This window comes from Mauremys mutica, chromosome 7, assembly GCF_020497125.1.
Source record: "Mauremys mutica isolate MM-2020 ecotype Southern chromosome 7, ASM2049712v1, whole genome shotgun sequence".
Classification (NCBI taxonomy): Eukaryota; Metazoa; Chordata; order Testudines; family Geoemydidae; genus Mauremys; species Mauremys mutica.
The window spans coordinates 48,108,842-48,125,256 of record NC_059078.1 but is presented as its reverse complement, the minus strand read 5'-3'; the positions used below and the strand labels follow the sequence as shown (position 1 = coordinate 48,125,256).

The 16,415-nt window shown below is 53.5% G+C and overlaps 1 protein-coding gene across 2 annotated transcripts in view; it reads right to left on the bottom strand.

The window, feature by feature from the left end:
• The window catches only part of SEMA3G (semaphorin 3G), a 104,629-nt gene that overhangs the window by 24,076 nt on the left and 64,138 nt on the right, over positions 1–16,415 (bottom strand). For both annotated transcript variants that reach the window (XM_045024754.1, XM_045024753.1), the window contains exons 3-4: positions 16,196–16,258; positions 6,972–7,091 (exon numbers count right to left, since the gene is read on the bottom strand). In XM_045024754.1, coding sequence (XP_044880689.1) covers positions 6,972–7,091; positions 16,196–16,258 — 183 coding nt within the window. The remainder of the gene's footprint in view (positions 1–6,971; positions 7,092–16,195; positions 16,259–16,415) is intronic.

The following is a 16,415-nucleotide window of genomic DNA, read 5'->3' as shown; positions in this document are numbered from 1 at the left end:
TTTCAATGAGATGTGAGGATGAGCCACAGGAAAGGCACAGCTTCAACTCAGCGAGAGAATCTGTCTAGAATAAATGCAGAGAAAACTCCGCCAAAAGAAAACCACACAATCTTTTAGAACAGGGGTTCTCTAACTTCATTGCACCGTGATCCCTTTCTGACAAAGGACAGTTACCTGTTCCGTAACTGGTGTTCTTCGAGATGTGTTGCTCCTGTCTATTCCACAGTAGGTGTGTGTGCTCGCCACGTGCACCAGTGCCGGATGTTTTTCCGTTAGCAATACCCGTACTGGGGGAGCACCACTGCGACCCCTGGAGTGGAATCTCTATAGCGCTCTATAAGGGGAGCCGCGTGCTCCCCCCACCCTCAGTTCCTTCTTGCCGGACCAACTCCAACACAGAGGAAGGAGGGCGGGATGTGGAATAGACATGAGCAACACATCCCAAAGAACGCCAGTGACGGAACAGGTAACTGTCCTTTCTTCTTCGAGTGATTGCTCCTGTGTATTCCACAGTAGGTCTCATGGAGGTGGGTAGCAGTTCACAGATTCCCTGTCCCTACCGAAACCAGCATCATCCCTGGCGTGGGAGACAATCGCATAGTGCGACGTGAACGTGTGTACTGAGGACCAGGTAGCGGCTCTACAGATGTCCTGGATAGGGACATAGGCCGCAAAGGCAGCTGACAAGGCCTGAGCCCTTGTCAAGTGAGCCCTCACGATAGGTGGTGTGGGAACCCCTGCTAGGTTGTAGCATGTGTGGATGCTCAGTGTAATCCACTGGGAAAGCTTCTGGGTGGAGATCGGTTGGCCCCTCATGCGCTCGGCCGAAGCAACAGAGTTGTGAGGACCTGCGGAATGGCTTAGTCCGATCCAGATAGAACGCGAGCACCCTGCACACATTGAGCATATGGAGGCAACGTGCCTCGTTAGAGGCATGAGGTTTGGGACAGAGGACAGGCAGGAAGATGTCCTGGCCCATGTGAAAGGCGGAGACCACCTTAGGGAGGATGCAGGGCGTGGGCGGAGCTGCACCTTGTCCTTGTGAAAGACCATGTAGGGCGGGGTCGCAGGTGAGGGCCCTGAGCTCCAAGACCCGCCGGGCTGACGTGAGACCCACGAGGAAGGCTACCTTCCATGAAAAGTGAGACCATGAGCATGTGGCCAGTGGTTTGAACGGGGGCCCCGTAAGATGGGATAACACCAAGTTTAGATCCCACTGAGGAACCGGGGTTCTAGCATAAGGAAAGGACCGGTCAAGTCCCTTGAGGATATGCCCGGTCATGGTGTGGGAGAAAACTGAGCAGCCCTGGACCGGCGGATGGAACGCCGAAATAGCCGCCAGGTGCACCTTGACGGAGGAAGGCGCCAGGCCCTGAGTTCTAAGGTGAAGGAAGTACTCAAGGATAAGTAGGAGCGGGGCAGCCATTGAGGAAGCATCCCGCTTGCCCGCCCACCTGGAGCACCGGGACCACTTCGCCAGGTAGGCTCGGTGCGTGGATGGCTTCCTACTTTCTAGAAGAACACGCCTGACCCCTTCAGAACACCTTGCCTCCTCCGCATCTAGCCATTGAGCAGCCACGCTGTCAAATGGAGGGCGGCCAGGTTGGGGTGGAGGAGGCACCCCTGGTCCTGGGAGAGTAGGTCCGGGTGGAGTGGTAATGGCCGCGGAGGGGGCACCAGCAAGCCCAGGAGGGTCTCGTACCAATGTTTCTGGGACCAAGCTGGGGCGATCAGGAGGACGCGTGCCTTGTCCGTTTTTACTTTCTCCAGGACCTTGCCGATGAGGAGAAATGGGAGAAAGGCGTAAAGGAGTTGACCCGACCATGACAGGACAAAGGCCTCTGAGATCCCGTTCTTCCCCACCCCACCTCTGGAGTAGAACCTGGGGCAACAGCAGTTCTGTCAGGTCGCAAACAGGTCTACTTGGGGAGTGCCCCACGCTCGGAAGAGCTGGTGAGTGACCGCCAAGTGGAGCGACCACTCGTGTTGGGAGGAGAAAACCCTGCTCAAGCGATCGGCCTGTGTGTTGCTGACGCCTGGCAGGTGGAAAGCCTTCAGGGAGATGTCATGGGCTATACAGAACTCCCAAAGGCTGAGGGCTTCCCGGCAGAGGGCCGAGGACCTCGTCCCGCCTTGCCTGTTGATGCAAAACATCGCGGTGGTGTTTTCTGTGAGAACTCTGACCACCTTGCCACGTAGCTGTGAGCTGAATGCCACGCAGGCTAAGCATATCGCCCTGAGTTCCCTGATGTTTATGTGAAGGGACAGCTCCACGGCTGACCACATCCCTTGAGTCTGTGAGTTCCCTACGTGGAACCCCCAGCCCAAGTCTGACGCGTTGGACACTAGGTCTAGTGACGGGGTCGGGTCCCGGAAGGGAATTCCCTGGAGCATATTGGCCAGGCAGGACCACTATTGTAGCATGGCGATCACCTGCGCCAGAACCGATAGGACCTTGTCCAGTTTGTCCCGGGCCTGGGAGAACTCTGAGGCCAGCCAGAGTTGGAGGGGCCTCATCCAAAGTCTGGTGTGGTGGACAGGGCCGGCTCCAGAGCCCAGCGGGGCAAGCACCCGCCTGGGGCGGCCCTTTCCCGGGGGGGTGGCAGGCTGGGCCGGCGGACCTGCCGCAGTCATGCCTGCGGGAGGTCCACCGGAGCCCCGGGAGCAGCGGACCTGCCGCAGGCATGACTGCGGAGGGGACGCTCGGCCGGCGGCTCCAGTGGACCTCCCGCAGGCATGACTGCGGACGGTTCGCTGGTCCCGCGGCTCGGCTGGACCTCCCGCAGGCATGCCTGCGGCAGCTCAACCGGAGCCGCCGGACCAGCGAACCGCCCGCAGCTGCGGGAGGTCCAGCCGAGCCGCGCGACCAGCGGACCCTCCGCAGTCATGCCCGCGGGAGGTCCGCTGCTCCCGGGGCTTCGGTGGACCTCCCGGGCATGACTGCTTGGGGCGGCCAAATTTGTAGAGCCGCCCCTGGTGGTGGACCACGTACGTGCACGCCGCCATGTGGCTTAGGAGCTGCAGGCATGCCCTGGCCATGGTGACAGGGGACTCCGTGGCCGAGGCTATAAGCCCCTTCAGAGTCTGGAACCTGCCCAGGCGAAGGGAGGTTGTGGCCTTGGAGGCATCCAGGAAAGCGCCTATGAATTCTATGCGCTGCACCGGAACCAGTGTCGACTTAGTCTCGTTCACTAAGAGGCCTAGGTTGGCAAACGTAGCCAAGAGCAGGTCCACGTGGTTCTGTACCTGGGGCCGCGAGCTGCCCTTGAGTAGCCAGTTGTCGAGGTAGGGGAGTATCTGTACCCCTCGGCGTCTGAGGTAGGCCGCTACTACTGCCATACACTTTGTGAACACCCTGGGTGCGGTGGACAGGCCAAAAGGGAGGACCATAAATTGGTAGTGGTTCTGTCCCACTAGGAAACAGAGGAAGCGTCTATGCTCCTTGAATATATGGACATGGGAATATGCGTCCTGAAGGTCCAGGGCCGCATACCAATCGCCAGGGTCCAGAGAGGGTATGATATGTGCCAGAGAGACCATGCAGAACCGGCATTTCGCCATGACCCGATTGAGGTCTTTCAAATCTAGGATGGGCCTGAGCCCTCCTTTTGCCTTGGGGATCAGGAAGTAACGGGAGTAAAACCCTTTCCCCCAGAACTCCTAAGGAACCTTTTCCACAGCTCCCAAACTAAGGAGCCAACCCACTTCCTGCTGTAGCAGGGGTAGATGCGATGGGTTCCCCCTGCCATCCGAGGGAGGGGGTTGGGAGGGTGGATAAGAGACAAATTGCAGTGTGTAACCCTGGGAAATGGTGTTGAGGACCCATTGGTCTGATGTTATTCGGGACCATTCCACAAGGAATGCAGACAAGCAGTTGCTGAAGGCAACTTTATTGGTAGAAGGGTCCTCTCGGGGCCACCCAGGTACCCTCCTGCAACCAGGCAAAAACGCCTCTTGCCCTGCTGCTTGCCCCTGGAGGGCCCAGGTTGCGGGGCAGAACAAGACTGCCTCTGAGGTCGCCTGTTTTGGACCTCTTGTAGGTGGGTTCGTATCTCAGCTGGGGCACTGGGACGGAGGTTTGCGGCTTAGGTTTTTCCTTGGGCGGAATGTAGAGCCCGAGGGTTTGAAGGGTAGTACATGAGTCCTTCATGCCATGGAGCCTCACATCTGTTTGTTCTGCGAACAGGTCCTTTCCATCAAAGGGAAGATCCTGCATCACAGACTGCGCCTCTGCAGAGAGCCCTGACAGCAGAAGCCATGATACCCTGCGCGTAGACACAGCCGTGTCAGCTGCATCCGACGCTAGCCTCACCCCGTTTTCTCTTGACGCTTCTGAGAAGACGGAGCCTTTCTCTGCTTCTTCGACGGGGAGCGGTGCCGGCCACCGGAAGGTGCCAGAAGATCGCCGCGCACCGAAGATGAAGTGCCCGGTGCTGATTCTGCTCAGTGTACCGGGGTTAGAGCCAGTGCCGACTCCATGAGAAGGGCCCGAAGTCTAATGTCTCTCTCTTTTTTCGTTCTGGGTTTAAAGGACATGCAGCTCTTACAGCGATCGCTGATGTGACATTCGCCCAGGCAGCAGAGACAGTCGGTGTGCGGATCACTTCTGGGCATCCAACACCTGCAAGACTCGCATAATTTAAACCCTGGGGCCTGGGGCATGCCCTGGCCCGAACACTAACTAACTAACTAAACTGGAACTTTTATTGAACTACCTAATACAGGTTCTACTAACAACGAAACGAGTTCTGGGATGAGCCGCAGCAAAGCTGGAGCAGATAGTTCCGATGCACCGTCACTGGCGGCAAGAAGGAACTGAGGGTGGGGGGAGTGCTTGGGTCCCCTTATAGCGCGCTATAGAGGCGCCACTCCAGGGGCTGCAGCAGTGCTCCCCCTACGGGTACTGCTAAGGGAAAAACTTCCAGCACCGGTGCACGTGGCGAGCACGCACACCTACTGTGGAATACACATGAGCAATCACTCGAAGAAGAACAAAAATTACTACATGGAGGGGGACCGAAGCCCGAGTCCGCCCTGGGCAGGGGGGTCAGAGCCAAAGCCCAAGCCCCACCATCTGAGGTGTGGGGGCCAAAGCCATAGCCCAAGGGCTTCAGCCCCAGGCCAGGGGCCTGTAACCCTGAGCCCCGCCACCAAGGGCTGAAATCCTCAGGCTTGGGCTTTGGCCCGGGGTGGTGGGGCTTGGGCTTGGGCCCTGGGCCCCAGCAAGTCTAACGTCAGCCCTGGTGACCCCATTAAAATGGGGTAACAACCCACAGTTTGAGAACTGCTGCTTTAGAACAAAATTCTCCTGCTGTGCGCCCAGCTCCGTGCCCTGGGCCCCTTGGCACTGGGGCTTGGGAGGCTGAAATAGCTCACACGGTGAGGGCCAGATCCCCAGCTGGCATCCATCAGCTCTGCTATGGAACTCTGCCAATTGACACCAGCTGAGGATCTGACCTCAGGTGTCCAGAGTCCTATTTACCCCTCTCCCTGGGTCCCAGTCTATGGCACATTGATGTATGGAAAGCTTTGATGTCCGTCCAGGTCACAGAGAGTTTCAATAATCAGGCTGGTGCAAGTGGGGAGGCTTGCAGATCTGTCCCCACCCCATCGCCCTTGCACAGCTGACATGCTGTGCAGCTTTTGGCATCTGCTGTCTGCCTCTCCCCTGACTTGTTGGCACAAAGCAGCCTCTTTATGCAGCCTGGATCTCCACTAGGCAGCCGTGGCTCCATGCCCCCACCCAAGCTCAGCCACGCCACGGAGCAGAGCCATGCCGACGCCCTACCGAATGGCTGCAGGGGTTCTGCAGCACCAGGAACAGGGCCCCGATTGTGTCCCGTTGCCTGGTGTGACTGTGTGGGAGGGGACGCAGGGACGGGACCATCCCAGGCAACCATAGATGGCTATGCTGAAAGGGCTCTTTCTCCTCCACACTCAATAAAAGAGGCTCAAAGCCTGTGAGGAAGAAGGGGGTCATAGGGAGGCCATGCTGATTAAGAGAAGGGGTCCTGGGCATGGAAAGAAATGTCATACCGGGAGCTGGCCAGGGAGAGGGGGTGGGAGCAAGGTGGATGGATCCATGTGGCAATTCAGCCTTGCTCAGAGGTGAGGAAGGGAGACGTGCTGCTCACTCTGCATGGGGCAGCGGAGGTTCCTGGGTCTTCCCTGGGGCAGGTGGTGGGTTGTTTGCATGGCTCCCCTTGCTGGGCATGAGGCTGGCATTGTGTGGGACCAGTGCTGTGCATGGATTCCCTCTACAGTGCAGAGTGGCCGTATGCCATCTGCTCATCCCTCTGCCGTCCAGGTGGTTTGCTCCAAGAAGGGCAGGTGCCATCTGCATCCCCTGGGAGGCAGGTGGTTTGCTCCATGCAAAGCAGGTATCACTCACCAACTCTCTCGCGGGGCTCACCTATTCATGCTCCATTTTGGCCATCTGCCTCTCCCCCGCCCCCTTTCAGGATTGTCTTTTCCTCCTTCCTTCCCATTCCTGCCTCCTTTTCAATCTGCTTCTTCCCCATTTCTCTCCCCTGCCATTGTACCTAGTGCTGAGGGGCCTGTGCCTCCATGAAGCATAAAGAGAAGAAGCCCAATGGGAAAGGGAGTTAGGCCGGACTTGGGGTTGGAGGGGAATCTGGCATCGCAGCTGGAATCAGCCTCATGGCCCAGCAGAACATATCCCCACTCCGGCCCTTCCCAGGACATTGCACAGGCTGGATCAGGCCAAGAGATTGGCCCCAGAGTCCCAGCTCTCATGTAGATCTGAACATTCTCCAGTCCAGGCCCTTCTCGCATTCCTGTCATGGCCATGCAGCACCAATAACCCCAGGGCTGCTGCTCTAAGTGCTGGGCTTTCCCTACACTCTTTGCCAGTGGCCAGAGTCGAGGTCTGACACCAGCTCTCATCACAGGGGTTCCTGCAGGATTCTGTCTGCAGGACTAAGGCCGGCTGTCCCGGGGCGCTGCCTTACCTCGCCACGATGTCCCACGTCAATGAAGGCACAGACAGGATGGAAGGCTCCTGTCCCACAAGCCAGCAGGTGGGTGCGGTTGAAGGGGTGAAGTGCTCGGACGTAGTTGGCACATTCAGTCTGGAAGAGAGACAGTGGGGAGTGAGGCACTGTTTGACCAAGCGGATCTGTCAGTGTGTGGGAAGGACTCAGCAACGCCTTCCTCTTTGCCAAGCAGTGTAATGTTCCTCTGACTGTGCGTGATGGTGCAGCGGATTCCTTACAAATGGATCATTAATAAACACCTCATAAGTCACCACCTTAATTAGCTTGTCTAGTCCACATCCTATCCCACACAGTGTGGCCAACTCGTGTGATTTTATTGGGTTGCCTGATTGGCTGATTGCAGGTTCCTTATGTTGATTACTGAAAAATATCCGGTGGACACTCTGAGGTTTGGCAGGTTCTCGACCCAAGGTCAGAATCCCTGTTAAGCTGGGAACCCCAACGTGCATGCTTGCAACACACACACTCAGGGAAAACCTTCTGTATTTGTAATAGTTTTATTACCTCAGTTAGCCACTCCAAGCCAGCAAGGTAGCTAGAGAGAATGCATGAGCATCCGAGCATCCAGAGACTCACATCAGCCCTTGCAGAACAACCTGACATAGGCATTATCTTCCTCCTCAGCAGCAGCATATTCCTTGTCACCATCACCAATGGTCGTCCTCCTAGCATCTCCCAAGGCATGCAGGCTTCTACAATGCCTAATGCATATTCAAGTAGGGGTACCAGCCCCTTTTCCTTATCTGTATTTCCTCACCATATGAATGCTGGGTGCCCTTCGGCCATAGGTTCCTAGCCCATTTACCTCAAGCTTATTAGCATAAGCATCAACTAGTTACCATGACATTCTTGTGGTCAGACATCTGTTGATGTCCCTAACTTAAGATACCGCAAACAGCTCTAAACTAGTATCTTGTTGACTACCTGTCAGCAGTTTAGTCATTACATTACATTACATGTTCTGTCTTGTGATATCTTATGATCCAGGGTTACTGTTGGTTAGCTGCTTATACTACGGTTTTTAAGGCCTTGATTGGTTTGGCTAAGCTATTGTCTTTCAAGCTTTGAGGCTTGCAGTCTCATTGCATTACTGCCTCAACTTGTACCTATGCCTTCCATAGCAAACAGCTATACCTATCAGCTACACGTGCGCATCTTGCCCTATTCAGTGTTTTTCTTAAAGCCCCCAGTTTCTGGAGACATGGGGGTTAACATTCAACAAGCAGAGTCAGTTTCTAGCCCTCCTGACTGCAGAGAAAATGTGACCCATACAGACTGAAGAATCAGAAGAATATGAAAAAGCACCCAACATGTAGTAGCCTAAAAACATCTCATGCTTTTTAAGGCAATCACATGATATTGCAGGGGCTGAACACTTTGAGGTGGCAATACTGCACACGCACTGCCACATGACCCTGAGGTGAGCACGGGCGCTGACACGCTGCTTGTGAACAGAGCAGACCAGGGGACGACCATGCAGTTTCGTGGCCCCCTGGCCTGAGAGGGGGCAGCCCCAGGTTCAAGTCCCCGCTCTGCTGATTCCGGGCAGAGTTCTTCATCCCACATCACCCCAAATCAGGGACTTGAAGCTGGGTCTCCCACACAAGCCCCCAGCTTATAGAGCAAGAGTCTCGCTCATTTCATGGAAGCCAATCAGTCTCAGCAAAAACTTTCCAACCGGCCCTATTTGGGAAACAGCTGGCCAGTGAGCTGACAGCGCAAGATATTGGCGCTGCTTTCTGCAGCTGTGCACTTGCCCTTTGTTTCTACAGAGCAGGGGGAAGAACCAATGAGTCCCAGTACATTACGTTCATGAAACGGAACAGCTCCGAGCTCCTCCCTGCTCCCCCACAATCATCCTAACAGCGCTTGGAAAGCTCCCATCACACTGGGATTTCCCAGCTGCTCCCCCTCGGCTGGGGCAGGGCAGGCGGCATAAACCCAGTCCCTTGTTCTTGGGCACAATAGCAGGAAGCAATACGTGCTCACTCACAGCTCTGAAGCTAGGAGGGCAGTTCTACTGCCACACTGCAGGGAGTGAGACTATTCAAGGTCCCTGCTCCTGCCTAATAGAACAATATAACTCCCAGGGGGCACACCCCTGCACCAGCTCCTCAAGTCAAATGATTCTTTCCCCAGGCGCCCCTCATGCGGTCACATGATCCCCATGCCACTGCACTGTGATTGCTTGGAGAGGCAGGTTCCTGTATTGGCGCTCGTCCCCTTCCTGGCTGCTTGGCACGTATCCCATTCCCCACCACTCCACTCCAATTGACTCCTTCCCCTACAGAGAGTTCATGTCATCCCCCAGCCCATTGTAGTATCTCAGGCCAGGAAGTGAGGTCTTCATATTGCTTTGTGCGGGGGCTTCCTGTATTAGCCCAGCGGAGCTGCAGACAGTACATTCTGCTGGCAGGCCCAGGGAGACAGGCCTAAATCCAGCATTCTTGATCAGTGGTAGCCAGGAGTAAGAGCCTGGCTCCTGGGCCTGTATGCCCTGGGACGGTGGTACAGGCTCCAGAGTTGTGGACCCAATGCTCAGCTGGTGTAAATCAGCACAAGTCCAGGAGCTGTCCCAAGCTGGCCAGGCTGAAGATCTGGTCCCTGCATGTCAAAAATCAGCTCTATTGGTAAGGGATCCCATGACTACCCCCTGCCGTGTCTCAGGACACCCCTGGGTTCTTAGCCTGAGCACCCCCCTTCCACCACGAGTAATGCTGGATTGCTCCCTAGCTTCATTACCAGGGAGGGGCAGTGAACAAGGATGGGTCTCCGCCTGGGGCTGTGGAGTTGGGGTGATGCGGAGATCACTGACTGGGCAACTCACCCTGCAATACTTCCCACTCTGTTGGGACGGCTGCAGCACATGACCCCAGGACACCATTTTCCATCGCAGCACATGGGCCTTACTGTGACGGATGACCTGTGTAGGCAGGTGCAGGCTACTGGCCTATCTCCCCAGCCCAGGAAAGCCTGAGTCTCCCAGAGCCTCCCAAGCCCTTTCTTCCTTTATTCTTCAAACAAAACACTCCCAAGCCAAGCAGGCTACAAGGACCCAGTGGCCTCTCCCCTTCCCTGCACCACAGGAACCTACTGGCTTCCTACAGCTTTCTCAGCCCTTTTATGGGGATCACCTGACCCCCTTCCTAGCTGAGTCTGATGATCCAACAGGGCTGGCAGACCCCCTGGCCCTTAAAGGAGCAGGCAACCCTGTTACACTAGAGAATAATGCAGAACCTACCATAATAGCCAAGAGCATGAAAGGAGGGGAACAGACTTTCCCCTACTCCATAAGAGCAGGCTCTGTAGCATGCTCGGGCTGGTCAGATCATACCTCTGTGAGGCCAAGCCCTTTGCTACGGTCTGAAAAGCACCATGGTAAGTTTCCCAGCTCGCTCTCCATCCACTTGTCTGTCCTCACTGAATGATCTGAAAACTCAGGGAGGAAATTCTCAGGCCACTGCCTGGAAAGCACTATTTATCCTCCGTCGAAGGCCGGTGCCATCCACCTGATGCAGACACACGACTTTGTCGGCACAGCATTTCCTCCTGCTTTCTGGACAAGGGGAATGGGGGAACAATGGCAGGAAGTGAAGGAGACGGACAGACAGACACGCACAGCAGTCTTCTGGATGAATTAGTCATTTAAAGGGGAGGCTGGCTAGTTACGTGGGGCAGGATGATAAACGGCCTTTCAAGACTGCCCTGGATTAATTGCTCCCTTTTCCGGAGCAGCGATCTCCTGGCTGATAAGCACGGAGAGACCAGAGAGACTCTCCGAGCATCCTCTGCCGGGCTCCAAGACTCTATCCATCCAGCGTGGCTCAGGAGGAACCAGCTGTGCTGCTTTACACAACAGAGATCAGTCATCCTCCTCGGTCTCTTTCTCCAGCTTCACATACTGCACCCCTCATCCTAGAGCTGAAATGTTCAGCAGTGCTCTGCGTTAACCTAGCCCATTGGAATCAGTGCGAACACGCCCATAGATTTCTGAGTTAGGCCATAATGAGGCTGGTTCTCCGCTCATCTTCACCAGTGCTATTCTGGTGTCCAGTCCCAGATTACTTGGGTGGAAGTGAAAGGAGGGCAGCCCCGTCAGTATCTCTGTTTGCGAGCCCAGCCTGATCAGCCCTGAAACATTTATGATCCTTACATATGAAGGACAGGTAGCCCACTGGTGAGCATGTTACAAGTCCCCCGCTTTGCCAGTCCCCAGAGGATGTGAGCCATTACAGCCCACAACTACACAACGCATGGGCTCTTTAGCTCAACCTATAGCGGCTTATGCTTTTAGCTCCCAAGGTCCCCAGTTCAATCCCTAGTATGTCAGCCAAGATAGTAACCATCACAGATGCACAGTGAAAAGGAATAGGACGGGATTATATTTCCTTCAGCCATCAGTTTTATGCATGGTGAGTCATTTCCTTGGGACAGCGGGGCTGGGTTGGTGACAAAACAGCTTCCGTTCGAATTAGCTCCTGGAAGCAAGGTACTAAAGGTTATTCTTCTTAAAAGAAATTCAAAATATTTTCCTGAAATAAGAGGTTATCTCCAGTAAGCTTGTTTAAGAGAGAGAAAATCTACCTGCATGTCCTGGGGAAATAGACAGACACTTCCTTATTGCTAGAGGAACAGAATACCATTTGGAAGAATGCTGACAGTCCGTTTCCATCTGTATCTCTGCTTCGAGCCTTAAATTCTCACTGAATAAAGCACTATGGATGCCAGTCGCTTCAATGGTGAGGCAAGCGATTCCTACTAGAACACTGATATAGGGCCAAATCCAGCCTGGAAGTTTCAGGTCTGCAGCCCCACGGTTTGTAAAGCTTTGAAACCCAGTGCTAGGGCCAGGTTATCACAAATGCCAGCTGTTGAGCTGCATTGCCCTCCCGTGTTTGTGAGCACAGCTGGACACCTGACTCCTGTGCTGAAAACCTCAGCTTTTCCACCCTTCGGTGGAGGTGGTGCCGTGTGATGAATTCAGCTCCTGTGATTCTGGGTTAGTCAGCAATCATAGGAAACCAGTCTATGTTCCTCTCAACCTGGGAGATGGGTTGGGTAATAGCATGTGGACCCTTTGTACCTCTAAATCACTGTTCCCATCTGAAGGCTTTTCAGCGACCCGTGTGGAATGGGTTGGTGGGATTAGTCCAGTTCCTAGCAGGGCGAGGTCCACTTCACAGGAGCCACCATCAAAATTGACAGAGGAGCCATGGGGCAAACAGGCTATGAAGGCTCCTCTCCCAGCTCTGCAGCTGACCCCCTTCAGGCTGAGGGGCCTTGTGGGGAAGTTTGACCGCCCTGTGGATAAATAGAGGCCCTAAGACTTAAAGGCTGGGACATTTCCTACAGCTGTTTATGTTCACTTAAAGAAAGCAGGCTGCCTCTGGAGCTCTCACCTCAGCCCCGCGGCATGCGCCGCCGAGTGCTTTGCCGGGTGCAGAAGGCGTTCTAAGGACTCCAGCTAAACCTGTCGGCTGTGATGAATTTCTGTTTTCTTTTGGCTGAATTACGGCGTTTGGAAAGAGGCCCTCTGCAGCTGCTTGCCTTGTGCTGGAGTGAGCAACGTGCTCCTCTCAGGCAAGAGGGCTCTACTGACTCTACTAGTGGGGAGGGATAGCTTGGTGGTTTGAGCATTAGCTTGCTTAACCAATAGTTGTGAGTTCAAGCCTTGAGGGAACCATTTAGAGAACTGGGGTAAAAATCTGTCTGAGGATTAGTTCTGCTTTAAGCAGGGGGTTGGACTAGATGACCTCCTAAGGTCCCTTCAAACCCTGATATTCTATGATCAGGCAAGCGTGGCAACTCAACAGCACCAACCAACAAAAGTCACTTGTTCTGCTCTCACCATCCCTGTTTCTGAGGCCTCTCTTTCTTGCTACCCAATGGGCAGGAGATAAAGACCCTAACATGGCTGGTAAGTAACTCCCAACAGTCACCTACTTGTATTTTTTCTGTCCTCAGGATGCTTAGAGACCTCTGGACAGACAAATCAACAAGCATCAAGAAAATGATGGCAAGAGAGCAATGATGCATAGCAGTCCAGGGGAATGGGACTATATGGGTGAAATCCCGACCCACATCAAAATCATTGGCAAAACTCCCATTAACATCACTGGAACCAGGATTCCCCTGCTGCATTTCTAACTGCTTGGTTACCATGTATTGACACATCCTCTTCATTCTTAACAGCTGATTGCCATTGCTTAGCCTGTTCCAATTGGTCAATTGCTGTTGCACTAACCTACTGGAAGAGGCTTTGATCAGTCTTCAGCTGAAGGAATGGCCATAGGGCTCTGACGAGTTCAATAGAGATAGGCTGATGTAAATCAGCCTATAGTTGTTTTTTAACTTGGGAAATAAAGGTATCACAATCCAACAACTTGTACAAAGATATGCCTATATCTGAACCCATTCCGTCTGTGAGCATGAAGAAACACAACCTGGAAATCAATATACCTACTGGACAATAGCTTGGGAACACTATTCAATAGGAAAACAGCCTACACAGTGTATCAACTGGAGATGGGAAGGCCAGTTTCTAATACACAAGAACCAGCTGAGACCTCAGTTCTAATCTCCAGCTGAACCAATCAGAACCTTCTATTACATGTGGGTAAGTAAAGTTGCCCATCCCAAACCCGTACAGGACTGCCACTTTGGCTGAAATCCTTCAATCTCATCTGAACCAGCTTGTATCTTTATAACATACTAGTTCTGTTGTGGTTGCCTCTCTCTCTGTTGGAATGCATGCTTGCTGGGGGGAGGGTATTGGTTAATCAAAACAAGGGCAAAAGGGTTGAAGGATTAGCCTTTGGAGAGAGAAGGATGGGGTTGGTGAAGGAAAGAGAAGGGAGACCTCAGATCATTTGGATATGGATTTGAAACTCTGAGGGATCCTCAGAACTGACCCTCCAGCCTTTCTGAGCCTCGCATCTTCTTGTTACCAGCAGCAGACCCCAGACTAGACCAGGTTCTGTTTCAGCCCCAGAACCCCTGCTGAACAGCAAGAAAAGCAGCCAGAAGCTCATGAGAAGAACAAAACCATAAGGAAACTGCAGCAGGGAAAAAAAACCATGAACTGTGGATTGGTGAGTAGGGAATACAGGGGAAATGGATAAACACGTGTAAATCCTGGGCAAATGCAAGAGGGGAACAGCAGCAGGCTTTTGATGTGCCTGCCTGTGAAGCTAGTGGAAAGAGTTAACCCCACACAAAGGACAAATCCAAGGCAATGCTGATATTTTTAACACAAAACACCTGACTCACCCACTCCCAGCATGATCATCACTGGGAAGATGGAAGTATTTTTAACTTCATCAGTACAAGCAGCAGTCAGATTGGATGAGCCTGGCTTATCTGGAGCTGCTAGTGGCTGGTGAATTCCATGAAGCCAATGTCAGAACTAACAGCCATCCCCACGTGCTTCATTCCAAGATGGCAGGAGCCCCGATCTCCCTGTTCTGCTGAGTACACAGATGCTGAGCCACCCTCTTTGTGGTCCAACTGTTGGTTTCTCAGCCTCTCTGCTGTTTATTTTTCCTCGGTAAAAGTCTCTCAAATAGCTAGGGCTAGGGGAATGGAGAAAAGGCGCCCCAGGGCCTGGATCCGCTGGTGAAAGCTTGCAAAATAAACATGTGGAGGCCGAATTGAGTGACAGCCACTCCTGGGAGCAATTAACTTTGGGATGAACTATCAACAAGGGGTTCTCCTACCCCCTCACTCCCTCCATGGTCTCAAATCATGGTTTTAAAATAACCATTTGTAAGGAGCAGGGGGAAGAGTCAGGGAATCAGAGAACTGAAATCTGCCAAACACCCTCCAGCAAATAATTCAGCCTTGCCCACCAGCTCCTTGTTGCTCACTAAGGACCACGTACTGCTCCTTCTGGCCAGGAGCCAAAGGCCACTGAAGCCAATGGAAAGGCTCCTATTGACCTCAATGGGCTTTGGATCAAGATTTAGTCCGCTTCCTGTGCTGGTTCAGTACTACTCCCCGCCCCCATCTCCCCAGCCAAGACCACTCACCCATCTCATGCACAGCTGTTCTGATGGGGAGACACCAAAACTACCCGCAGCTGAGAATGGCCCAGCTCATGCTATGGGATATTGCAGTCTGCACACGTGTATGGAAGATGTGGAAAGCTAACAGTTCAAACAGTGTGCCTGCACTGTATTCACGAAGTGTGACTGCAGCATGTGTAAGCTCAAAGCCAGTTCAGGTATATCTACACAGGCTGCAATCAGATCTCCCAACTGCAGTGTAGACACATCCAAAGACTGGCTTCTGCTCTGCATTCACTAAGCAAACTGCTTTCCATGTATACAGTTCCAAACTGTTCTGCTGCCAGTTCTGTAGTTAAAGCCCTGGACTGGGCTTGAGGAGATCTGAGTTCAGTTCCTGGCTCCTTGTGTGACCTTGAGCTAGTCACTTAATCTCTCTGTGCCTCTGTTTCCCCATCTGTAACATGGGGATAATAATCTTTCCCCGCCTCGAAGGGGCTTTGTGAGGATCAGTCCATTCATGTTGGTGAAGAGCCCAGATGTGACAGTGAGAGGGGCCATATAAGAACCTAGATGTGAGCACAGAAAGGGAAAGTGACTTGTCCAAGGTCACACGGTGAGCTGTGACTACGCCATCCAGGTTCTATGCACTATCCCCCAGACGTGACCCCTACCGATGGGAAGGGGAACCACACCCCCAAATACAAACACTGCCTCTTCAACTGAACAAACCCAGGACAAGGCCTAGTTGTCAACTGCTTGTTATAGTCTGCAGTCAGGCACATAACAGAGGGACTCCGCCGCTCAGGAAGGACAAGAAGGGCTGTAACACACAAGCGGTGAGGTGAATCCTGCTAGGGCAGTCCGATCAGTGTTTAGTGACCAGGCAGAGTTGAAGGGGCCAAGCAGGAGCTGAGATCTGCTGGGGCTCACTCAGCATATAGGGCTTGACAGCTGGGAAGTCCAGGATGCAGGAAAAGAGCCCAGAACAGGACAGCTCCATCCTTGGAAACAGGAGGGAGTGTTATGGGAGAAGGGAGCCGAGAGAGAGACATAAACAACCCCTTTATTGCCTTCTTTGACAGCTAGAAGTGCGTGGAAAAATAAGTCAGTGCAGCCGAGGTGAAATCCAGAGCAACCCCATCAGGAGATTTTAGGAGGAACAGGGTGACTTACCTTTGGGTCCTTCCCCTTCTGAAAACACTCCTCCTTCTGCCTAGGGAGAGGTGGCCAGTAAATCTGAAACAGAAGACAGGAACCTGAGGCCAAGTCACTCTGGGGACACAAGCAAGGGGAGGACTGAGGGAACTGGGATGATGGGAAGATCTTGGGGGCAGCACCCCTTGGGAATCCACTTCTGCCGAGTGGTCACCCTAAAAGAATCAGGGATGTTAGG